The following is a 26,152-nucleotide window of genomic DNA, read 5'->3' as shown; positions in this document are numbered from 1 at the left end:
GCCTGCAAAGTCTGCATCGGGAAACTGCTGTCCTTTCCCGGTTTCCTAGCAGCTGCGGAGGGTGGCGCAGAGGGCCCCGTCGCGGTTGCCAGCACGTGCACAGCTTCTTCGGGGTTGGGGCTCACTGTGAGCCTTGTTGGAGAGACAAGTGTGGGGTCCCCAGTGAAGCTGGACAAGGCCGCTGCTAGTGGGCTCTCAGGTGCAGCAGGTCACAGAGGTCACGAGGGGCCATTCCTCAGGAGCATCACAAGTGCGGCTTCACCCCAAATGTACTCAGTGGGGAGAAGGCAGCTGCCTCCCCACTACGGCACAATTTCTCATTCCCCTCAAATACCATGTTTCCCAGTGTCCGCATTCAGCCAGCCCATGTCATGTACAGCAGAGGCCCTACTGCCCTCCCTGAGGGGACGCTCAGAAGCCCGTGGCTGGGATCTGCCAATCGGCTTCCAGGACACTTTGCTTCTCTGGAAGGGGTGAGGCATTTTCACCAGTGCGTGCTCCCCTACCCCCGCTCTGTCCCCTCCTTGGACCTACCAGGCCTACTAAGCCAGAATCCTCAAGGGGTGGGGTAGGGGACATTTGCTCTGATGTGAAAATCCCGTGTGAGAACACAATCTAGTAGGACCTGCCTCCATTTTCCAAAACACACTGGCGGTTGCTGACACTCATAAAAACCAGCTAAAACTATCATTTACATATGTCGTTAGAGAATTTTTCATTTAGGTGTTTGAAATTATTTTATATGCCCTTTCTTCTGTTGCATTTGAAAAGCTGAGATGTGTGATCTCCTTAGGTCTAGAGTCACTATAAAATTTAGGTAGAGAACAAAAATAGCTCTAGTGTCATTTAATTTAAAAGTTAAAAAGTTTTTTAACTTTTTTTTTAAACCTTTTTTTTTAACTTTTAAAATTCTTAAAAGTTAAAAGTTCTTCCCTTTAGTCTTTTGAAAAACAGATACTTCTGTTCATAATCTCCGTGACAGGCATATGGCTTTTTGTTTCACCATTTTTGGAAATAGATGTGTGGCGTATTCTGTAATTGCTGTATTTCACAAAAAAACATTTTTAAAATGAATATTCTATAACCTGAGGGTCAGCTCAGACTCTGAACAGTATAAATTATAGTTTGTTTGTTTGTTTGTTTGTTTTTAAGAGGAGGGGGAAGGGCAGAGGGAGAAGGAGAGAGAGAATCCTGAGCAGACCCCGTGCACAGCAAGGAGCCCAGTGTGGGACTCGATCTCACAACCCTGAGTTCATGACCCAAGCCAAAATCAAGAGTGAGATGCTTAACCGACTGAGCCACCCAGGCGTGTGTGTGTGTGTGTGTGTGTGTGTGTGTGTGTGTGTGAGTGAAATTCAGCTGTGTACATTTAAAGATCAGATTAGCTTTTATTCAGTGATTCCTGAATAGGGCAACATCCCATCTAGTGTATTTTCATAAAATGAAGCTCCTAAATTGTAGTCTTTCTAATGTGTCCTTGCTGCTTGTAACTGGGGGCTTGCGGGGATAGTGTGGCTAGGAGAGCCAGATGGAAGAATTATCCAGTGATATCCCGGCTCTCCTTCCTCCTTTACAGAGTGAAGCATCAAGTAGAATACCTGGGTCTGAAAGAAAACATTCGAGTGAGAAGAGCTGGTTATGCCTATCGGCGCGTCTTCCAAAAATTCCTGCAGCGGTAAGAAACTGGTGACTGTGGACTCTTTTGGGTTTGTTTTTTGTTTTTTGTTGTTTTGTTTGTTTGTTTTTTGTTTTTGTTTTGGTTTTTTTTTTTGCTTTGAACAGGTTTTTTGAGATATAATTCACTTACCATAGCATTCACGCCTTAAAGTATATAATTCTTTGGCTTTTAATGTATTCATAGACTTGGGCATCCCTCACCACAATTAGTTTGAGGACATTCTCATCACCCCAAAAAGAAACCCCACTTCCCTAGTCGCCGACCCCCGATTCTCCCCTCACCTCCTGCCCGAAGCACACATCTCTTTCTGTCTCTATAGAAAGAATTTCAAAATATTGCTATATTCTGGCCATTGCGTAGAAATAGAGACTCACGGTATGTGTGCTTCGGGTCTGGCTAGTTCGTGTAATGTTTTTGCAGGTCGCCCGCGCTGTGGTGTGTGTCTGCGCTTCATCTCTACCTGCTACCTGGTAATACTGGCTTGCGCCAATATTGCGATGCTGTATTACATTTTACTCGCTCGTCCGTCACCTAGCTGATGGGCATCCGTTGTTTCCTCTTTTTGGCCAGTGATGAGTAACAGAGAAAGCTGTGGTCAGCATTCACCTACACTCTTTTGTGTGGACATGTGTGTTTATTTCTCTTGGATGCTCACCAACAATGGAATTACTGTGTCCTCTGGTAACTCTTTGTTGCACCTTATTGATGAATTGTGAGATTGGGTTCCAGCATGGCTGTACCATTTTGTTTCCCCACCAGCAGTGTTCGAGGGTTCTCCTTGCCGATTTGCTAGTATCTGACTTCAGTAGCACCTATCCTGGTGGGTATCAGGATGTGGTTTTGATGTCATGTCCCTGATGGGAAATAAGCGTATTTCATGTGCTTATTGGCCGTTAGAGAAGTGTCTGTTCGGCAGCTTTGCCCATTTTTAAATCGAGCTGTTGGTCCTTTTTTATTAAGTTGTAACAGAATTCTTTTTACCATTGCTTATTGTAGAATAAATCGGTAGCCACAAGTGTTTGGTCTGCTTAGTGTAACACGTCAGTTCGGGAAATTCATGATAATTGTGACATGGGAAGGTTTAACTTGACTGACCAAATTAGTAGTATGAAGATGATTTCAGGTAACCTACTTAAGAGAATAAGCTTAAAGTATTTAACCTCAAAATTTGTAGAGCCCATGTATAAACTTAAACTGATTTTCACGTTTCTGTTAAAGCGTATTTGACAGGACCTTTACTCAAATTGCTCTTATTTTGTGCTCCTTGTTTTTGAAAAGGATAGAATTTAGTGTCCTTAATATTACATGGTTTTAACTTCTCTTAACAATTTGAAGTTAATGGGCTCCCACTGTATTTTCTACATCTGTTTACTCTTGTTTAAGAGAGAAGGAAGCCATAGATTAGCATTTTAATCAGAAAATAATTATGTCTTCGGGGTATAGCTAGAGGAGCAGAATATAAGATTTTTTTTTTCTAATTCAAATTTTATGTAACAAAGAGGTAACGGGCTAAAGAAGAGTGTCGTTAAGGTTTTTGACATAGAGTAATTCTAATGAAGCAGGGTTTCCTTGAGGGCTGTCCTTGTTTCTTTTGTCCTGAGATTGGAATGGCTGGCCTACGGGTCACCAATGTGGGTTGTTGTATGTGGAAGGTCATTGATGTGTGGAAGGTCAAGAGAGACTTAACAGAAGGGTGGGTCTTTCCATACAATAAAGGCCCGTTGACTCTCTCCACACAGTCAAGATTCCAGATAGTTTAAGAGGCAGACTAGGCATGAAATCTACCCTCATGGCTCTCTGAATTGATGAAAGGGCCCACTCCACCTAGGGTGGAAACAGAACTGTATGGAAAGACATATTTAGGAGGTCGAGAAAAGAAATCTGTCAAGTTCTTGCATGATGATAGCAGCAAACATTTTGCAGACAAACAACTGAGATAAGAATTACCAAAGACTACTCTCCTTTAAATAGATCGAGAACACAAGCTAGAATGGGATTTCTCAACCTTAGCTATTGACATTTGGGGCTGGTTGAGCCTTTGTCATGGGGGCCATCCTGTGTGATGGAATGCTACTCTCTGTCCCTCCCGAGCTGTGACAACCATAAGTGTATCCAGATATTGCTTCCTGTCCCCTGCTGGGGGTGGGGGTGGGGGTAAAGCCACTTGAGAACCCCGGCTTAGTTAATTATTGGAGTTTTGGCCAAACTGCATGTCTTTGACAAATACCCTTTTTTAATTAAGAGGGGGAAAAAATTAAATACAGAAAACAGTGAATGAAAAATATTTCCTCCATCTTTCCCTAACTCAGAAGGGCCTGCCTTCAATAATTCCAAAGCATTCATAATTTTATCCTCCTTCAGTAGTTTTTCCTGTATTTAAAAACTCCTTAATCTTCAAAGTCTCTCCAATTGAAATGACTATTAAAAACTAATCAGATATTTTAAAAAATTTAAACTTGGGGGTTTTCTTGTGGATGTTTTGTTGTTCGGTTGTTTGGTTTTTGGGGAAATGGATTCTGAAAGACCTTGGGCCTTCCATATTACTTAAAAACAGACAAGCCCTTGGGGCGCCTGGATGGCTAGTTGATTGAGCCTCTGATGCTTGATCTCAGCTCAGGTCATCATCCGAGGGTCATAAGTTCAAATCCCGCATTGGGCTCCATGCTGGGCATGGAGCCTACTTTAAAAAAAAAAAAAAAGGACAAGCCATCAGACTTGACCTCCATAAGCAATGCCATGAGCCTCTGCACTGGGGAGAGCAGGCTGTGTTACAGGTTTGCTGCAGCTCCGTAAATGAGCTGTGAAATGACCTGGTTTGGTGATAACATCCGGGACCTCTGTCAAGTATGTCAAGTGCCACCCTGGCCCCATGCATGGGACTTTCTTCCGTGCCTGACAGAGAGTTAACATGTAGTGAATCGCTGTTGGCCCCTTTATGCTGAGGGACTTTGACTGAAGTGATTCTGTCCTTGGCTGTCTCCCCTCTGGCGCGCCTGCTGTGGGCTTTTCCTTTCGGAAGAGACAGATGGGCAGCCCTGTCTTAAACAGAGCAGGCCTTTTTGATGTCCTATATCTTTTGATTTGAGAATCCTAGGAGAGTAATAAAAAATAGAGTTCGGAAGAAAATTTGTTTCTCAATAAAAAGTACTCAAAAAATGGCTAGCAGGCCATCTGTGTCCATGGGCAGGGACTATTTCTCAAGAGACGGTGCTGCTTTCCATAACGTGTGTGAGTCCGAGATCCTGGTCATGCCGGATAGGGCCAGAGCCTGCCACTGTGTGTCTCGTCCTGAGATCCTCTGTGAATAGCTGAACCGTGTGGTACCTTTATTCTCCTCAGGGCTGATAAAAAAAGGCTTTGTTTATAAAGTGGCTTTCTAGATGCCTGCAGAAAGCCTGCGAAGTGAGAAAATAACAATCTGCAGGAAAGGGGTGCATTAATACCCAGTATGACTGCCCGTGTGCCCGCCTCCTACACCCCTCCCTGGGAAGGCAGCCCACAGGTCTAAACAGAGCGGTAGTTCTCACACAGCCTAGAGCTTAGAAAATAGGCTTCGCCAATGGGAAATGGCCTTTGTGTATGTTCATTTCCTCCCTGAAAAATGCTTTATGTTTATCAAAACCATCCCTCTTGACTTTGAATTGGAGACTAAAAATCAAAAAGATGGCTTAATATCCCCACCAGTGGGCCACGTGCTCTTGAAGTAAGTCCCGCCCTGCCTTCAGAAGGAACACCCTGTTCACCACCCTCAACACAACATTCGTATCTTTAGAAAGTGTCAAAAAGCTATTAGAAATGGCAGTCACGGGGCACCTGGGTGGCTCAGTGGGTTAAGCCTCTGCCTTCAGCTCAGGTCATGATCTCAGGGTCCTGAGATCGAGCCCCGCATCGGGCCCTCAGCTCAGCGGGGAGCCTGCTTCCCTTCCTCTCCCTCTGCCTGCCTCTCTGCCTACTTGTGATCTCTGTCTGTCAAATAAATAAATAAAATCTAAAAAAAAAAAAGAAATGGCAGTCACTTTGACTCTCAGCTTGGGAAAATAACTCTAAATTCTTAGAAAACAACTTTTCAAGCTAGGCAGCCCTTACTGTGGCTGGAAATAAGCCGAAACGTGGGATCTTAGGAAGAAAAATCTGATAGCAATGTAAGACCTTTCTAACATTGTTCTTATGGCACCAACATATTTCCCTTGTCCTTGACCCAGCCTCTCAGAATGTGGAGGACGGGGGAAAGGGACATTTGTGAGCAAAGTCAGTCCATATCCTGGGCAAGCGAGACGAAAGAACAGAAGGCTCAGGAAAGCATGGGGTGTCCGGAGTATCCTAAGAGCTGTCCAGACTTTTGTGTCCTTGGATGTCAGAAACAACCGTAACTCCAGTGCCAGCGCTGGGGTCAGGGCTGCATTTCCTCGGAGGAGGAAACATTGATTGGTCACCTGAGATAACAAGGAGCCCATGACCCGCCAGCCCGAGGGGAAGAGAACAGCCAACGCACAGGCCTTGAGATGAAATTTTGGTACAGTTGGGTCTTAAACGGAAAATGCGTGCTGAGAGGAATGTAAGCTATGATCTGCATCTCTCCGAAACTGGGGGCTTCCCTAGTGGGAGAGCCTTATACGAGAATTGGGCGCTGGTCTCTCCAATGAATACAAAAGGAGGTGAGGAGGGCACGTCAGGCGTCCTGGCAGCTAGGGAGCCATAGCCATGGTCTGTGGTCACAGGGCCCTGGGAATGTCACACAAACCTCACGTCTCCCCTAGACCTGAACTGTTAGAAGCCTTGCCTTGTCAGCTAAAGGGAGAGAAAGTCTCTGCAAAACAACTTCCGTACTATAAAAAAAAAAAAAAAAAAAAATCAAATGCAAAATGCAGCGTCATTTTAATGGGGGTGGGCGTGTGTGAATTGCAAAGAACTGCCCGTTTGCGGTTGCGCGACACATACTTGCCTTTAGAATTTTGATTACGTGGAACCAGCCAGAGTACTCTTAGAAACTTGTCACCTTGGAGGCCTGGCTTGCTTCTTTCTCTCCCGTAGCCTGCATGAATTTCTCTCCTTCATCCATTTAGCTGGCCAGTACATTCCCACTTGTTCGGCGGGTCCCCCGGTGGCATCTAGAAAGCTTCTGCTCTCCGTCATTTATGCGTGGCTTCATTTGTTGGACTTCATTATGCCGCACACGAAATGTATTCATGCAAATGTGTGGCTTCAGCTAGGTATTTTCATTTTTAGGTTTTTCATCTCTGAATAGGGAATAGGAGGGTTTGCTTCTCTGAGACATTGAAGACGTTATCAAGTAAGATGTGAAGATTTGGGAGGAGCGGAGAGGGTCCCTAGAATCACCTTGTCCCAGCTAACTAACCCTAAGGGTAATAACCTGATTCTGTCCTCTTAGTGAGCTCTGGATGCCGAAGGCATGGCAGCTCTTCTTTTCAAGATTCCTTTTTCCCTTCTCCCTTCAATGCCATAAGTCAGTCTAGTCCTGGTAGTAGCTTCTGGGCACAAAGGGCCTGACTTCTCTGGAGGCCTGGAGCCCATTCACTGCCTCTGTTCTAGCTGTGCCTATGCAAAGGCCATGCCTCCAACTTCCGTTCCACACTCCTTTCTGATTTCTGCCTCCCCGTCCCACCCCTACCTTTCTTTCCTTCCTTCCACCTTAAGTCTGCGGGACCTTCCATATCTGACATCCTGTAGTGCTTCTGTCACTAGTGTGTCAGCGTTTCGCATAATTACAGTGTTTGTAGCACAGATGTGTAGTAGACTGTATGGTCTTTAAAAGAAGTACATACACATCACCACTCCATGTACTTATATGTAGTGTGGTGGTTGGGGTAAGATGGGGGTTCACATCTCAGCTCTGACAGTTACTAGCTAAGTAGCCGTGGGTGGGTCTCTATCTGCCTCTGTTTCCTACTCTGCAAAGTGGAAAGACCAACTGAATCCGGTGGCTGTGAGAACAAAATGAGATCATCCAGCTAAAGCACCAAGAACGACACCTCATGCAGACAGAACAGCCCATAGTTGTTGGCCGTTTTCTGTTGGCTCTGACCGCCGAGCCCGGGTGTTGGGGAAGGTGCTCGATGTGTGGTATGAACTACACGGGTGCCCTCATGGAGGAGGCGTAATGAATTAAGTACAAACGTGAATATAATTACAAACTGTAATATGTTTTCTGAAGGAAAAATAGTATTTTCTGTGAGAGAGACTAGCAGGGCAGGGGGGATTTTTGCTTGAGTAGTCCAGAAAGACTTCTCTGGAACTGTCACTGAAGGGGAGGGTCCCTGCACTAGAAACAGCCACGGGAGGCATTTGTAGAATGACACAGCCTGGTTGAGGGAACAGCAGCATGGGCCAGGCTCTGGGGAGGGAGAGTTTAGCGTGTGTGAAGAAGAGGCCGTCCTCCCAGGAACACGGTGAGTAGGAGAGAATGGAGAGAGAAGAGCCAAGGACCGCGTGACCAGGGCCTTGGGACTCGAGATGCACAGGATTCCAGAGATGGAAGTGGATCCTTAGGAATCACCATTGCTTACGGGGAGCTTTCTGAAACATTTCCCATGAACTGTTTAAGGCCGCGGAAGAGATGGGAGAAACCACTACTGAGAAAACAATGTTTGATTTTGCCGGAAGATTGTCACTGGCCACCTTCTGCAGTGCTATTTTTAGATGGTGGTAGAAAGGAAAAGCAGATTTTCACCAGGGCGTTAGCATGGAAACGGTCGGCTAGGGCGTGGGTAGGAGGGATCTCGGAAATGGGAACACCAGACCCGCTGGCGTCTCACGGCTGTGGAGACCCGCCCCTCAGCCCTAGAACAGAGGTGAACGGGTCTCCAGGACTCTGCGTAGTCCCATCCGAATGTGACCCTTCTCTCCCTGCCTGTCCTCCCAGGTACGCCATCCTGACCAAAGCCACCTGGCCCTCATGGAGAGGGGACGAGAAACAAGGGGTCCTCCACTTGCTGCATTCTGTCAACATGGACAGTGACCAGTTCCAGCTCGGGAGGAGCAAAGTGTTCATCAAAGCCCCCGAGTCTGTGAGTGTGCGACTGCCCCCCCAACCCTGGTCGTTTCCTCAGGGCTGCCTCTCCCCCCACAGCACCTCTCCTGCCCCTCCCTGCACAGGGATGGCTGCTTTCTCCCCCTTTTCCCCCTTTGTCCGTGCCTTCGGTGTCCTCACCCCTGCTCCCAATCTCCCTCTAGGTCATTCCCCACATCCCTGCTCCTTGTAGCCCTCAGCGTGTGCAGCAGGTTTAAGAAGTCATGGAGTAGTTTCTCTTCTTTCTCACTGTCTCTCTCATTCATCCTCTTGAGGTGATAGGCCATTGTGTACCCAGAGCCTTGTACAGAACATGGCTCACAGCAGGTGCCCACCAGTTACTTAGAGTGTCCAACGGTGTCTAAGCTGAAAGGGACTTCTTGGTCCCACACAGGAGGCTTGGGTAAACTTATATACTTGCCTGGGCGACACCGGTCAGGTCATGACACATGGACGTAGGCTTCCTCCTTGCAGGCAGCACAGAGCTCACAGTGGGGAGTCTCAAGAATATATCTTGAAAACCCTGAGGGAGTCTGGAAAGAACTTTGAGGAGACAAGGAGGAGGAGAACTCTCTGGGGTCATGGAACAGAAATATTTAGTATCAAACATGTGTTTTATGATTCACAAACATACTAGACCTCCACAGATTCATTAGAGGATCTTCTTTCTCTTTCCTGATTGGGAGGTGGTCACTTTGAGCCTCATGAACGTCTGTAGGAAGTTCTCTGTTCCTAAGCTAGATTCCTTGGAGCAGAACCCGTCAGTTCTTCTGCCCAGTTAGCTCTGGGACCAGAGAATGAAGACATTACTTTTTCAAAATGGAGAAACTTCTGGAACTAACTGAGTTTAAGCATCATCATTTCCTGAGGTTCCTTGAACAATCACAAGACTCCATTTTAAGAGTCTGTAGTGAACTTGGCAAAATTAATCATCAGATCAAGCGGAAATAACATGAGAACTGGCAATGTTGGTGATAGTGGAAACACTCGAACTTGAGGCAAATCCCTGTCTTGCCGTGCGTTCTCTCTTCTACAATGGGCCCCACGGCCGCTGTTCTGCTGCAGAGGATCAGCTGGAGACCCAGAAATGATAACGGCTGTAACTGAATGGCTTTAAGAACCATAAAAATTATTAAATAAATAAGAGGCACACATCAGTAGAACCCGTTTATGAGAAGTTTGTGGTAGCATTTTCCACTTTGAGTTATTTGTAGCTTCACAGCGATTTCATTTCCAAATATAAAATGAAAATGTTGTGTCATACACCATTAAGCAACCCACAGAGCAGTTCCTGTTCTTTCTAAAATGGGATGGAGTGATTTATCAGTACAATGCAGAACTCCTCTGTTGTTTTATACCCGCTCTTACTTTTTTGTCTTGCTAAATTTTCACATATAATTAGAACAGCCTCAATATTTTACAGACTTTTTTTTTTTTCTGCTGTAGTTGAACTGTGGGTTTTACTTCCAAAGTCAAGGTTTATTTTGGGTGTGCTTTTCCTTGTCTTCCTCCCAAATGTTTTATCACCATCACCTGATTCTTCTTTTCCCCATCTTTTTACGCACACACGCACACACTCACCTTCACCAATAATCTCCCGCCTCCCGTGTCACTCGTCCATCTGCATTGAGCCCTGACATTGCAAACACTTTTACAAAAACTGGTTTTTAAAAATCGACCCTTACAGTTTTGTCCTGACTTTTATAGTAAATGCGCTGACTATACAAAATAAGCCATTTGCTCTAAGAACCCACATTAGACGTCAGACACCAAAAGGTTTGGTTTTGCTTGTTACATTTGTCCATGATTTGGGGTTTATTTTTCTCTCTTTCTTTTCCTTTTTTTTCTTGAACCTCCCTCTAATCCCCTTGACTTGTGGAAAAAACCTAAGACCGAGCTGATCTTTGATAATCTATAGGAAGTTGGGAATTGGTTGCCTCCTGCTTTCTGAGTCACAAGTGTATTTTCTGTGACACTCCCAAAATAGTTCTGGGAAAGAAGAAAACAAGGCTTACTCAGAAACCCAACACATAAGATAAGAAAGACCAACGAATATTCTTCAAACAAGCAACTGCAGGGCTCAGATTTTAAACATTCTAAGCAAATGTGCAACTGAGTCTTCCGTTTGTTTTTCGAAATCCACTCCTCATGCCTGTTGTTAATGGTGCTGAAGGCTGTGGAATGAAGCAGCCCCTTCCCTTTGGAGTTTGAGATGTTGTTTTTGCACAGCTGGGACTGTGAAAAGCAGAAGCTGAATGACAGGAAGGGACAGATGTGGCTCCTGAGTATAGACCCAGATAAACAGAGGCAACAAATCAAGCCTGGCTGCCTTCAAACTGAATTCTCTTGTTTACTTCTGGAATATTTCTACACTGACTTGTCATCTTTACTTGTGTTCATTGGTATCTCTTACTTGTTTCCTAGAGAGTCATGAAACCCACTTCCTAGGTGAACGAGAAAGTTTCCCACTGTTTCAAGAGTGGCTCAAAGGCAGATTTGCAGAGAAAGACGTGCATGTCAAAGTGAGGAAGAGCCTGGCAGGGCATGGAAGACCCTTGATTCACTTTCCAGACCCTCCCAGATAACAGAAATACGTGGCCGGTGTTGTCGTTGATGAGCCAATGAAATAAGGTGTTCTGGGATATAAATCTAAAAGGATTCCCAAGCCACAGTGGGCACTCGGCGCCTTACAGCTGTTTGCTCTCGTCTTTGTTATTCCAGAGCTCCACCGAGGAGTGTGGGGCGGTCAGGATCGTCCAAATGGCTCACGCCTCAGGACCTGCCCGTGTCTGATACGGGCCCTTAAACAAACCGTGAACCAACCTCTGTTCGTTGCGCATCTGCAGTCCAGCTCCAGTTGCTCTGGTGGTTATGCTCGGGCCCAGGGAGTCCTTGGAGACTGTGCAGTGGGACATGTGTACTTCGTGGAACTGAAAGTAGGGCGGCCCTCCCTCCACAGCAGCATGAGCTCTGCTCCGACAGAAGCTGGAAACTCTGTGAAGAGGCTACACACAGTCGCAAACAGCCGCCACCTCTGACCCGTTTCGCCTGGCCCGCTGCTCTCCTCTCGCCATCAAGGCCGGGAGCCAGTGAAGAAATGCTGAGTCCCTCATTTGATGCGCACAGGTTATGGGCAAGGCAGGCATTATCAAGGCCCGACTGACACTCAAGATACGGCTGTTTTCCGTTCAGTTTTTTTGTTAAGCGAATAAAATAGAGATAAAGATGTCCTAGTGATTCTAAACAGTATGCCCTAGTAACAAAGTTTTCACGTGTGTTCATGAGTCTGAGAAGCTGCTTCCCAGGTTATGTCCTTGACTAAGCTGAGTGTCCCTGAGAACCAAAGAAAGTGATGTTCAGGTCTTGTGAGTTGGCTCACCTTTGCCCTCTCTACTTCACAGCTATTTCTTCTAGAAGAAATGAGAGAGAGAAAGTATGATGGGTACGCGCGTGTGATACAGAAATCATGGAGGAAATTTGTGGCCCGGAAGAAATATGTCCAAATGAGAGAAGAAGGTATTTTAGTCGTTTGTGGGTTGGTTTTGTTTTTTGTTTTTGTTTTTTTCCATGCGTTTAGCAAATCTCAAGAATAATTTTGAGCTTAGATGAAGTTATAGGTTCACTTTACTCTGCGTATAATGTCATGCGTTAAAAATCTTGTGTTCGTGTGGAATTTCTCTGTGTTTTTCCACACAATTTTCCTCCTCTTTCCGGAGGACTGACCCTCCCATCTTCTCTGTCATTTCGGTTATTACAGCCTCAGACCTCCTGTTGAACAAGAAGGAGAGAAGGAGAAACAGTATTAACAGGAACTTCATCGGGGATTACATCGGGATGGACGACCACCCAGAACTCCAGCAGTTTGTGGGGAAGAGGGAGAAGATTGATTTTGCAGACACAGTGACCAAGTACGACAGGAGGTTCAAGGTACGCACTGACCGCAGGCCAGCATGGGGAAAGTTGCCACTGTGACACGTCTGTCCACCTCCCTAAATCACCTCTCCTTACAGGGTGTCAAGCGAGACTTGCTTCTTACTCCAAAGTGCTTGTACTTAATTGGACGAGAGAAGGTCAAACAGGGCCCAGACAAAGGCCTGGTGAAAGAAGTGCTGAAGCGGAGAATCGAGATGGAGAGGATCTTGTCCGTGTCCCTCAGGTGAGTGGCAAGTGTTGGAGGCACAGGGCTGCCTAACCCTCCTCATCACCGCCATCTGCAGTCACAGCCGGGAGAAAGGCCTGGCCAGGTCCCCCAGTTGTGAAAATCGTGGTGAAAAGAACCGAGTGTCCTATTTTTCCCTGAGAAGACTAGACCTTCAAAGGTCTCAAGAATGAGATTCCAAGAAGTGGCCTTCTGGTCAGCTCCACTAATCAAGGGGTACGCAGATCTCTTGTTCTCCTCAAATGTGAGAGAAAAACCTGATATTCAAAACTGAGTATAACTCTTCTGACTAAAGTGGGGCCAAGGGACCAGAGGCCTATCCCCAAACCCACCTCACCCATGTTGGAGACCTGACCCACTTCACACCAAAGGCCCAAGCAGAGGTGGCCGTCCACTCATCAGTATCACTTTTTAGTTCGTTGTGACCATGGGTTGCTCTGGGAGGGAAGTGTCTTTGGACTCATGAAGTTCCTTTTTGCCTGTTCGTGCATGGAGAGAGTACAAGTGGTCTCCACAATCTGTAGCCTCGGAGTCCTTGCCAAATGCTCCCTTGAGCCCCAGGTTCACAGGCAGGGGCTCTGGCTCTTCCTGTCAGCACTCGGGCTTTCTTTTGACGGAGGGGCTTGTGTGTGTGAGGAGACTTCTCTAAATCCTCCCAGGCTCAGATCTCCCAGACTAAGGTCCGTCTGATGAGAGGAAATCCTCCCAGCCCACAGAAGGCTGAGAAGAGAGGAAGAAAACCTCCTTTGGGCTCAGTAGTTTCCCCCTTGAGTTGTGTCCCTGGAACCTCTGAGGAGATTGTTGCTTCTGTCAGGGAAAGGTGTGGGCGCCATTGCCCTGAACGTGGTGATGTTCTGGTTGCTTATGAACACGTCCTCTGGAATTGGGACACCTCTTGACCCTTATTCCACACGGAAGACAAAACTACCACTCTCGGGGAAAAAGTCCGGGTTTTGTGTGCTCAGGCTTCCAACCTACCAGGCTGGAAATCCTGGCTCCGGTGTATAATCCAAAACAGATTTCAGGTTGTGTCCATTCTTGCCTGAGTCACTGGTTTCTGATTCTCTCTGTTCCCGACTCTCCTGATAAAGGAAAAGCTGGGTGGTGCGTGAGATTAAATGTTTAAAACCTTTCAGTTGAGGATGGGATGAAACTTCTAAGCAGACGAGTCCATCCACCGCCTTTCTGCAGCGCCCTGTCAGGTGGGCCTTGGTGCCCTGGGTGTCGAGGAAGAGCTCTAGGTGCCGTCCTCTCTCTCAGAAGGTCTTCCTGAGCATTCAGCTCACCAGCTGGTGGGTCACAGCCTGAGCTGGCCACACTTCCTGGCTAGCTGGGCTCTGAGACCTCCCTTGTTGTTCCAAGGAACCCAACTGGAAGCTTCTTGTTTCCTTGCATAGGGACCGTGCCTACACCTGGGCAGACGGGGTCAGCCGAAACGTGCTGCGTGCTCCTGACAGGAGCTATGGCTGAACGCCAGGGGATCTTAGCTCCGGGGCATATGTGCTCGTTACTCTGAGAGCGATTATTACTCTTCCTGTTATTATTGCCCAGGCCTGTCTTTAGCCTTCAGACCACTCAGGCGGTGCTTGATCATAAGTAATCATATGTCTACGTTTGTATCAGCCACTTTGACACTATCTTTTTTGTCTAGTCCTTGAGATTTATCAAGGTGTGTGGGATCTCCCCCACTCAGGTTTTTTCCTTTCTTCTTGTCTTCTCTCACAGCCTCTGGAGATCGTGGCTCATGGTAAAGCCACCTTCCTCTGCCTCCTCTTGAGTATTCGTGGTCTAGACCTTTGCTCCCTATAGCCTTTCCTGATTAGAGGATATAATAAAATGAGGTACTCAGCCTAAAAGTAGTTCTGGCTCTCCGGAAAGAAAAGAGTCTGAGTCATTGTAACTTGTGATCTGTGCATGTTACAGTTACTGAACCTCACACTCACCAAATTTAACTGTTCCCTCATTTCCTTCATCCACTGGGTTAGGCCAGTCATCTAAACCAAGTGAGGAATGTAACCAGATGTGCAGAATCAAACCCAGAGGCGGAACTGATTGTGGTACCAGACCACCAAACGTGTGTGTGCGCACGCGCACGTGCTCAAAATATTTCAGTACTGGTACAGAAAAGGATTTTAACAGTTTTAATTCAGCAAAAAAGTTGCATCATGTGTACGTTAGCTGAAGGCAGGCTTAGTGCTTGACTGCTGGCTGGAATGATCGCCCAGTGGCTTCTTCCAATGAGGACCATCGAGGGGCCCAGAAGCTCGGTCTTCTGGACCACTTCTACCTCTTATGACCCCTGTGAAAGCAGAACGGGCTCGCAGCTCCCAATCCGACCAACCAGCCACACCAGAACAACCAAGGGACAGTGTGGGAAACGAGAGCGCGACTATTAATACGAAGGGTTTAGTGTTGATTTCTTGAGGTGTGATCATGGCACGGTGGTTATTTTTGTCTAAGGAGGCTTTGTCTGGGCTGCCTGGGGGCTCAGTCGGTAGAGCATACAACTCTTGATCTCAGGGTTGTGAGTTCGAGCCCCACATTGGGTGTAGAGACTACTTAAAAATAAAACCTTAAAAATGAAAATAATAAAAAGGCATTGCCTTTTTTTGATATACAGTGAAACATTTAAGGATAAAATATAATATTTACATTTTGCTCTTATGTTACCTAGTTTGTGCATGGAAGTAGGGGTGATAGGTGTTTAGACAAATGTGGATTGATAATTGAAACCTCTAACGTATGGAGGTTCATTCTGCTGTTCTACTTTTTAAAAATATTGGGGGGCACCTGGGTGGCTCAGTGGGTTAAAGCCTCTGCCTTCAGCTCAGGTCCTGATCTGGGTCCTGGGATCAAGCCCCGCATCGGGCTCTCTGCTCAGCAGGGAGCCTGCTTCCCTCTCTCTCTCTGCCTGCCTCTCTGCCTGCTTGTGATCTCTCTCTGTCAAATAAGTAAAATCTTAAAAAATTGGAAGTTTTCCATAGTAAGTTTTTTCTAATCCTCTGGTGACAGATTTTTTACCTTTTACAAGTAGACTGAACTATATCTAATCAAGTTATCACTGAAAATTTTTTTAAAGATTTTATTTATTTATTTGATAGAGATCACAAGTAGGCGGAGAGGCAGGCAGAGAGAGAAGAGGAAGCAGGCTTCCCGCTGAGCAGAGAGCCCGATGCGGGGCTCGATCCCAGGACCCTGAGACCGTAACCTGAGCCGAAGGCAGAGGCTTCAACCCACTGAGCCACCCAGGCGCCCCATCATTGAAATTTTCTTTTTTTTAAAGATTTTATTTATTTATTTGACAGATAGAGATCACAAGTAGGCAGAGAGGCAGGCAGAGAGAGAGAGGAGGAAGCAGGCTCCCTGCTGAGCAGAGAGCCCGATGTGGGGCTCGATCCCAGAACCCTGGGATCATGACCTGAGCCGAAGGCAGAGGCCTTAACCCACTGAGCCACCCAGGCGCCCCATCATTGAAATTTTTAAAAAAACGTTTAGTTAAAGGGGGCGCCTGGGTGGCTCAGTGGGTTAAGCCTCTGCCTTCGGCTCAGGTCATGGTCTCGGGGTCCTGGGATCGAGCCCCGCATCGGGCTCTCTGCTCAGCGGAGAGCCTGCTTCCCTTCCTCTCTCTCTCTGCCTGCCTCTCTGCCTACTTGTGATCTCTGTCTGTCAAATAACTAAATAAAATCTTAAAAAAAAAAAAAAAAGTTTAGTTAAAGAAAATATAGGATAGGCGCAATAGCTCAGGGAAAGATGAAGACTACCGTTTCTCAAAGAGACTCCAGGATACTTTGAAAAGGAAAAAATCCTGTCTCAATGAAACTTCAAACACTGCCTGCATTTCTGCCTTCATGGGAGAGCTGGTAAGAATATTGGGATGGTGCTGCCTGGGTGGCTCAGTCATTAAGCATCTGCCTTCGGCTCAGGTCATGATCCCAGGGTCCTGGGATCGAACCCCACATCAGGCTCCCTGCTCAACAGAGAGACTGCTTCTCCCTCTGCCTGCCACTCCCTCTGCTTATTCTCTCTCTCTCAGACAAATAAATAAATAAAATCTTTTAAAAATTAAAAAGGAAATCAGGGATGGCACAGCAACATGTAGTTGAGACACTGCTTTCTGGGGCTCGGGGTGTCTGCTCATGAAGGCTGATGACTGTCAGTTTTTGAAGGATCCTTCAGGAGCCGCTTCTTGACCACATGCTGAGCTGGCTTCCCTCTTACTGAGAAACTCAGTTTGTTGGAACAATGGCCCCCGGTGTACGAACCTGTGTTCTTTGCTCTCACATTGTAGGTGATGAGATAGGTACCCTCATGTCTCCTACTCGGGGTTCTGTCCGGTGAGGCTTCTAACGGTCCTTGTCATTCCAGTAGCGGACCGCCAGAGGCCCGAGACCCCAAAGTACGAGGCTGCCTGTCTGGGTCAGTAGATTTTCCAACACTTACATGCAATGGGAAAAGCAACCTGCAAGAGAACCTCGGGCAGACATCCGCCTGGTCACAGGATTCTTGCCCAGGATACTTCCCTGCCTCGTTGCCTAAACTTGGCAACAAGAGCAGTCTGCTTCACTGCTACTCAGCTGACCTGAACATTCCTGCAATCTTGACTTGATGTCACCTTTGATCTTTGGGAACCTGCACGCTGTCAACATTTTTGGACTGACCGCTTACCTTCTGTCCAGCTCTGGGTTCGAAGGTGAATGAGAACACAGTCACTGTCTCAAGGAGCTCCCGGTCATTCTGGAAGTGGGAGCAGGCATCTGAGTAACCAGGACACTCCTGGGATACGAAAGGCAGAAATGAACCTTCTCACCCCCTTCCCTGGGGCACCTGTGTTGTGGCCTGACACAGTGTGTATCTACAATCTCAGAGAAATCAAGTGGGACCCAGGCTGGTGCCATTGGTTTCTCTGAATGGTAGAATTCTGGGTAAGGTTTATTTTCTTCTTTAACCACCTCTGTACTGTCCCGTTTGCTAAAAGAAACATATTTCATAATTAGGAAGAAAATGGTATAAAGATTTAAGTCAAGGCAGGGCTAGCCTAGGAAATTGCATTTTCAGCTTAAGTAGAAAAAAAAACCAACTCCTTTAAGACTTTACTCAGTGTTTTGTAACTAATGTTTTACAAATGTTTTTGTGAAAAAGATATTGGTTAAGGGAGTGAAACAAGATTTTCTAGTGTAGTCAGCAGTACAAAAATAAGCCGCAAAGATGAGGGGATAAAAATGGAGTAGAGTGCCAAACCAGGGACTAATAAAGGATCTTTCAACACGGGGTACTACATCAAACATCTGTAAGAAATTGTAGCTTGAGCATATGAATAAGACAGGGGTGAGGTCCAAAGATAAGTCTGAGTTTTTAGAACAAATAAATGTAAAAGCTTTGTTTTCAGACCCTGGAGCGAAGGCTGAGGAGAGGCAAATGAGCTGAAACTCTGGCCTGGCCAAGGACGGTTACATAGACTCCCATGCCTGGGTCACCGGAGGGAGGGGATTTTGAATTTAACAGCTGAAGTCAAACTGTCCAAACACTTTCTTATTTCCAGACTCCTGGTGCTAATTGACCCTGAAGTTTTGGCCTGCTTGCTTTTTTTTTTTCTTTATGGTCATGAAACTCCTAATCTGAATATGCTGAACCAGTCAAGGTTGCTTGCGCTGGGTTCACTTAGCCCTGTTGAATAAGCACTGCCCAACCCAAAGTACAGCCTGGAAAACAGACACATCCAGATAGGCATCCAGGAGCACCCTGCATCGAGCAACTGAAACAGGAGTTTGGTTCCTCAGCCCACACCGAAAGGTGGGGCTTCTGGTTTTACTCTCTCCCTATTGCATGCACTCCCTTCCTCATGCAATAGTCTTACCCCTGGGCCAGGATGCGGGGATGCTTGGATTTTATTTCATTCATTCCAAATGACTTCTAGGTCAGTATCTATGTTTGGAGGTCTGAAGTGCTATATTTGAAGTGATTAAGTCAATTCCAGAGTTTTCCCCTACCGGGTAGGGGACCTGCAGGAATGGTGGCTACACCCTCTGAGGCGCATTCTCCCAGACTTTAAAGATTCCATTTCCTAGTTGGGAAAAGTTTATGAACAAGGAGGTATAGTCAAGATTGTGAGCTGTCCTGCAAGACCTAGTCTTTCCATGTGAGGAGCAGACAGCTGACCTGAAGACTGCATTTCCCAGGCTTCCTTACAAGCTAAGGGTAACCATGTGACATAGTGCTGGCCAGTGGGGTGTGAGCAGAAGTGACTTGTACAACTTCCTGCTCGTACCTGGGAAAGGAAGGTGTAGATGCCTGGCTCCCAGTTGCTGTAGCACAGTCACGTTGGCCCTGGATTGCTTTTGCACCTACTGTTGAGTAACAAGAGATAAAAACACAGTTGCCTCTGTCTGCCCAAAGAAGACCTCCCTGGTCCACCCCAGCCTTGTTATATTCATGGGACTGAACAGAGCGACCACAGGAGTTACAGTTTGAATGGATCAGAGTCTACATGGAAGAAGAATCCTTAATCTCCAAGCTTCTCCGCATCCTTGTCCACCATACTTGCCTTCCTGTCTGCCTTTGTGACAGCACGGTCATCTACTGGTGCCCTGGTACCGGGGGCCCCGTGAACAGGCACAGCTCCTGTGTGATACAGCCCCGCTCTGGTTATTAAAAAGAAAAAAAAAAACATGTTGGCATCTCCTGTACTTGGGGGAATTAAAGCTCACTGAAGCAGGTTTACTTTGTTTTTCATACCTGGAAAAACACCATCCCTGGGGCGCCTGGGTGGCTCAGTGGGTTAAAGCCTCTGCCTTCGGCTCAGGTCATGATCTGCAGGGAGCCTGCTTCCTCCTCTCTCTCTCTGCCTACTTGTGATCTCTGTCTGTCAAATAAATAAAATCTTTTAAAAAACAAACAAACAAAAACAAATAAAAAAAAAACACCATCCCTAATGAAATGTTCCTCAGAGGGTTATCTTGGATATTTGACGGTGGTACTCGGAGGTCGTTGTAAGCATGTGTATTATGAAACCTTAGGGGCTGGTGGCTTCCTTCAACTGAGTTACACATCTAATAGCCAGGGAATTAGAAGTCTCGATTATATGCATGTTGTCATTTCCGCAAAGTCTAGCTGGGCCTTTACATGGTGTCTAATCAGCCACCTCTACCACAAAGCATTTTCCCTGGGACTGGGTTTGCCTGAGCCTCTTCGATTCCTCCTGCAGCTCCTTACAGGCCCTCCCTCCCGGCCCGAGTGTGCCCCCCCAGGCCCACCCTATCCACACTTGCAGTTCCCCCAGCGGCTTGCTTGCCTTTGGGCCACCTGCCTTGCCCATCTCTGTAGTTTGGTGTTTGTGCGGTCGGCGGCTGGTGGAACGCCGTTTACGCAGAGCCCGAACACCCAAAGACTTCCTAGTAAGTGCCTGCAAAGCCCGGGACACCAGTTTCCCTGTTGATAACTGAGCTACCATGCTTCAAGTTAGGATTTAGTATCATAGCTACAACCATACTGTAAATTCTACTAACTGGGCACATCTGTGGGACTGTTCATTTTCAGCCACATTCAATTTGTAAGTTTGGATTTTTACAATCTTAAGAACACAGAAGTTGAATCTGAAAGTGGGTTCTTTTTTTTTTTTTTAATACAGACTAAGATGTCCTTAAATTACTGCTCTTAAAATCATGTGAGAGATTTATTTTGATTATGCTTTTGATGGGTTATGAACTTACTTCGGAAGCAGATTTCAGCAATTATGTAATTCATTATAGTGTTTTGTTTTAGAAATTTCACTTATGGCAAGACTGTAGAAACCTAGTGCTATCTTACAGGGGGTTAAAAAAGGAAGTAAACAGAAGCACAACCCTCATTAAGTCTTTCCAATGTCTTCTCAGTACTATGCAGGATGACATTTTCATTCTTCATGAGCAAGAGTATGACAGTTTGCTTGAGTCCGTCTTCAAAACTGAATTCTTGAGCCTCTTAGCAAAGCGTTACGAGGAAAAAACCCAGAAGCAACTACCTCTGAAATTTAGCAATACGTAAGTGGCGACCTGGGGCCCAAACTTCTGAGGAAAGCTTGATTTCCCCACCGGGGTCCAGGCTGAGAGGAGAGAGGCGTGTGGGGGTGGGCAGGGCTCTGACCGGCTGCTGTGCCTCCACTTCCCCCAGCCAGTCCTGGAGTCTGCCGGACAGTCCCCATGGGTCTGCGTTTCTGTGAAGTGATACGGACAGCTACTTAAAATGAGGACTTTCTTGTCATATGGCATAAGAAAATACAAGTGAAAAGAGCAGACTGTGGGATTGTGTCATGCAGGCAAATAGGCAGTGTGAAAAAATAAAAACTGGGTAGTTTTGGAGTTGTGAGTAAACTTCCCTTCAATTTGGATTTCGGTTGCTAGTGTGGAAGGGAATTTAATTAAATAATAACCCCTTTCTGTGCCAGGAAGATGTGGGCTTTCTTGTGTCTGGCATCTCTCAGTTCTCCCCGAGCACAACCGAGGGAAATCGCAGAGGCACAGCGACACATCGTAGTAGGTGTGGCCTGGAAAGCGTCCCCTTCCTACTGTCCCCTGGGCAGGCGCACCTGAGTTCACCTAGAGTGACACTGGTACCTGTAATGGGCTGCCTCCCTCACCAGCCGGTTTCTCACAGGCGCTGGGCCCTGCATTCTCCTGCCTCTGGGGTCGGTGGCTCACTGTGCCGCTGTGCCAAACCCATGGATGTTGTCCCCCTCTGATGGCCCCAGGTGGGCTGCCGTCCTCTGGGCCAGCCTCGTTCTACCAGACGCTTGCCCAACAGCAGAAGTCCACGCTGGGGTCCGCAAGCGCCATTTTTCTCACTGTTGTGTTCCTGCCCGTTACCCACAAATGTCCTCGTCGCAGGCTTGAACTCAAGTTGAAAAAGGAGAACTGGGGTCCCTGGAGTGCAGGGGGCTCCCGGCAAGTGCAGTTCCACCAAGGCTTCGGTGACCTGGCCATCCTCAAGCCCAGTAACAAAGTGCTGCAGGTCAGCATCGGACCGGGGCTGCCCAAGAACTCCCGTAAGTGTCCCCGGGCACCCCCCACCTCGGCCTCCCTCCCCCTGCTTGGCACCAGACTCGCGTCTCTCCCAGTGCTCACGGTGGGTGCACACATCTGCAGGCCAGACCACCACGGGACCCGCCCCCTGCCCCCTGCCCCCGGACCTGACACCCAGCTCCTTCCTTCGATGTTGTTGATGCCTTGTCAGTTCCTGCTCTTCTCGTTTCCTCAGCCCTTCTCTCTACAAGGAATTCCCTCTGCACCCCTCTTCCAGCTGGATTAATCCTACCTTCCTTTGTGTCCTTCCTGAGACCTTATTTATTGGTTTCCTTTGCAATACACACGTCCCCGCAGAGATGTCCTCTGCCCTGCCCCCGCCCCCCCGTGCCCCCATGTAGCTGCAGCTTGTTTTCTAGCTCCTTGTGTCTGCGTCAAGGCGACGAGTGTGCTTCCACCCTTCGTGGTGTCCGTGCCATTGGAAGACTAGACTCAAGATCTTGCAGGAAAGGCTCTTGACCCAAGCAGAGGTGGAGTGAGCGCTGAAAAGCGCTGCACTCTGGGGCCCATGACCCGCAGCACTCTCGCGTTCAGCCTCTGTGCTGTGTTCGGAACATGAGTGTGAACCTGAAAATGACCCCTCTTTCTCTCTTTTAAGATTTTTATTTGTTTGAGAGAGAGAGCATGCATGAGAGGAGGAAGGGTCAAAGGGAGAAGCAGACTCCCCACTCAGCAGGGAGCCGGAGGCGGGACTCGATGCTGACACTCCAAGATCCTGACCGGAGCTGAAGGCCATCGTCCAACCAACTGAGCCATCCAGGCGCCCCCTCCCAGCTCCGCTCCTCTTTCTCTTTTGAAAGCCTACAAAGTTAGAAACACTGTTACACGGTTGTGAATATCTCTTTGTAAAGGCATGGTCTCTAACATTTCAAAACCATTGTTCCGTGGACATACCTTCCGGCCCCTCCAGCCCAAGAGCTCCCAAGACAGTCTCTCCTTCAAACATCCCTCCTCCACTCCCACCTCCTGCAGATCCGGCCGGAGCCCGGATTCCACACTTCACTGGAGGTTCCCATAAGCAAACCACTAGCAGAAGCCATAAAACCAACCGGCGGTGCTGATTTTGACTTTGACTCGCTTGTTTATTTCAGGTCCCACCAGAAGGAACACCACTCAAAACAGAAGTTACTCTGGTGGGACGCACAATGCCAACTACCCGATGAGAGCTGCCCCTCCCCCTCCAGGTAAGCCGCGCGTGCGCCGTAGAACAGGCCCGCTAATCGGGACCCCTAACTTGGACAACGTATTTGGGAAAGAAACCCAGAAGCAAGTAAATGCGCACGTATCAACGGGCCGTGAGCCATTTCGGTACCAACACAATGGCCCTGCTTGTGACCCCGACATGCAGGAGAAGTATGAGCTCGAGAGGCTGGAGTAAACGATCTGGATTTCATTACCTAGCAGCATTACTCCCTGAGGAAAGGCTTCTTACATCAGTAAGAGAAAAAGGAGTTCCTTGTCCATGACAAGCAGAATGTTGTCAGCTTTTCAGTCATAGGATGCGGCCTTCCTGGGGCTGGGAGCCCGTCAGCTGTGACCACGACACCCCTACTGAGTTCCAGCAGAGTATCACAAGGATATTTTGCAACTAGTTGGTACCTTAATGAATTAAGTAGAAGATTTTTATTTTTGGTCAGATCGGTTCTAGGACAAGTGGTCTAAAAACTGAAGTAGTATCTAAAAGAATTACAAAATGGACACAAAACATTTTTTAGGTCTTACGTTTCCTGTTTCTCATCTTTGATGATAAAACTACAGCATGCAGGTCAATAAAATCCAAACCTGAGTAAATGCAAGATTTCTTGCCTATAAAAATCCATTTAGCGCTTTAAGAGCGCTCTCAAAATTTCCAAGATACTTTTCCGTCACTCACTAAATTCAGTCAATAGAGAACTGTCCCCAGAATATTTGGTATTCATAAGCTTAGGCGTCTAGGTCTGAAGGGGTCATCTTAGCACCACACTCACATAACTAAATCATCTCACACAAGGGAATCCCATTTGCAGCCGTGTCCAGAGGAAGCGGCAAAAAGCATTTTTTTTGTCTGCTGCTCCGTAGTCTCCCTGTCGTGTGCTAAAACACGAACACCTGTGCCTAGCAGTAAGAAAGTAGTTCTCATCTTTTCTGAAGTCCCCATGCTGTCTGGCCCGGATCTCTCTCCTCCCCTCTGCCTTCACCCTTGAAGAAAATCCAAGCACAAAAGAACCTAAGAGAACCAGTGTAGGATTATGTTACTACTTATGTGCTAGCTCTCCTCCCCTGGGCAAGATCCTGGCCAGAAGACCTGGAAAGCTCATTCACCTCAGCTAGGTTGGCCAAAATTGCCTTAGACCAAATACCTGACCTTGAGCTCGGCTCCCAACCTCTCTACATGACCACTTCTCCATCAATAAATGAGGCCGTTGGACCTGATTCCCTTTTATCAGCCTTTTCTCACACTATTTGTGGTGAAGGAACAAGGTCAGTTGGGGTTTTGTTTTTTTTTTTTTTCCCTCTTTTTTTTCTTAATTTCTTTCTTTCTCAACCCATTGCAAACCATACTTTCGTAAGATAAAATAAAAACTACTCGAAGAATGGAATTTTAAAAACAGTCAAATAGAAGCCCAAATTTCTTACTGGATTCAAATGACATGAAACATGTCTGCAAAACTGCTGTGAACGTTTCTGAGTGCTTATCCTTAATGTCTGAATTTATTGAGGGCAAGTGGCCCATCCGTGGACCTCTCACTTGGGAATATCACAGCCATTAGAGCACGCCCCTCTCCTTGACAACCTTGGCAGCAAGTAGGGGCTCACCAGGCTCCTTGTTTCCTTGAGGAAGAAAGTGACACACTGACGGGTCACAGATCTTGCTCAAGGTCAACAGAGCCAATGGAGGCAGAGCCAAACTTGACTGGCTAGTGTTTCTTATAAACTAGGGCCACCCCGTCCATACCAAAGAGTTCTTAATTCATTTGGAAGAGGTTTTGTGGTTGGTTCACCAAAATGTGCCTTGGGGAGTCTTGTTCTCCTTCATTCTTGCCCATATCTGTCAGTGGGAGAGGAGATAAGAGAGAAGAGACCATATACACAATGGCATGATGATGTCCCTTTCAGCCAGGGCCTGTGGCTTGGAGCCCATCACCATATTCCGTTACTTACCAGATAATGTGAGCTTGACTAGGAACAGGTGTCTGGCTAAGAGAGCTTGCCATGTCTATACTGATGCAAGCAGCGGCCACATTTCCCCTGCCTGTGTGGAGTGCTCCCTCTACCTCCCACAGCCGGCTCCTGCAGAGGACACCGAAGGCTGGCCCCTTGAAAATGGATGTCCAGCTGTTGAAAGAGCTGCCGGCCAGCTCTCTTGAATCCTAACGTCATAATTCTTAGATCAACGAATGTGCCTGCCGACACATGGCAAGCTTACCTTTCGTTGCATGTGGGCTTTGACACCCTGAACATCTGGTTGTTCTAATGTCAGGTTCAACAAGCATGTGTGAGTGTCTGCTGTGTTCCAGCCACTGGCTCAGCACCTTACGATGTATTAGCTCGATTCCTCACGATTTATTTGCGGTCATGCCCTCTGTATTTCCAGATGGGAAAACAGAGGGCGAGAGAAGCTAAGTAGCTTGCTCTTGGCTAAGAGATGGAAGGAATTTGGAGAGCCTTTTAGCAGAAGATCAGAAATGGACACGTTGTTTCCTCCCCTTCTCCTGTCTTTAGGATACCATCAGAATGGAGTCCTCAAAAACCAGTTTCTGCCACATCCCCATGCTGCTGGCAACCAGAGGTTAAGTCAGAAAAGTCTCTACACCTCCATGGCCCGCCCACCCTTGCCACGACAACAGTCCACCGGCTCAGACCGAGTGTCCCAGACGCCGGAGAGCTTGGATTTCCTGAAGGTCCCGGACCAGGGTGCTGCTGGGTAAGCGTCCCACCTCCCCTGGACGACGACTCTGGCGACCTCTCTCCCCATCGATCACAACAAGGTCCAGGGATTTCTTTGGGCAGTCTCTGAATGATTCTACAGTTGTTTTCCACCTGCCTGTTGTAATCCGGGAGCCAAGACCAAGGCCATGGGGCTTTTAGTAGACATTTCTGGAAGTACAGCCAGGTTGATAGCACATAGTTCCTTCTCTGGAGACGGCTTACCGTGAACCTCAGAAGAGGGTCCCCTTCAGCCCTGAGACTCAGTTTCTCTGTGACCTGTCTTGCTGTCTGGCAGAGCTGAGGAATGATGGGGTTTTGATCTCCGT

The 26,152-nt window shown here is 47.2% G+C and overlaps 1 protein-coding gene across 1 annotated transcript in view; it reads left to right on the top strand.

Annotated features, from left to right (window-relative positions):
• Positions 1-26,152, top strand: part of LOC111153190 (myosin IE) — a 195,201-nt gene that overhangs the window by 154,975 nt on the left and 14,074 nt on the right. Inside the window, exons 18-26 of the mRNA XM_022512053.1 lie at positions 1,577-1,675; positions 8,559-8,703; positions 12,107-12,221; positions 12,463-12,632; positions 12,716-12,861; positions 20,733-20,879; positions 21,723-21,880; positions 23,009-23,101; positions 25,620-25,821. Of these exons, the coding sequence (XP_022367761.1) occupies positions 1,577-1,675; positions 8,559-8,703; positions 12,107-12,221; positions 12,463-12,632; positions 12,716-12,861; positions 20,733-20,879; positions 21,723-21,880; positions 23,009-23,101; positions 25,620-25,821 (1,275 nt within the window). The remainder of the gene's footprint in view (positions 1-1,576; positions 1,676-8,558; positions 8,704-12,106; positions 12,222-12,462; positions 12,633-12,715; positions 12,862-20,732; positions 20,880-21,722; positions 21,881-23,008; positions 23,102-25,619; positions 25,822-26,152) is intronic.

This window comes from Enhydra lutris, unplaced genomic scaffold, assembly GCF_002288905.1.
Source record: "Enhydra lutris kenyoni isolate GAN:26980312 unplaced genomic scaffold, ASM228890v2 scaffoldscaffold31, whole genome shotgun sequence".
Lineage (NCBI taxonomy): Eukaryota > Metazoa > Chordata > Mammalia > Carnivora > Mustelidae > Enhydra > Enhydra lutris.
This window is presented reverse-complemented; position numbering and strand designations above follow the sequence as displayed.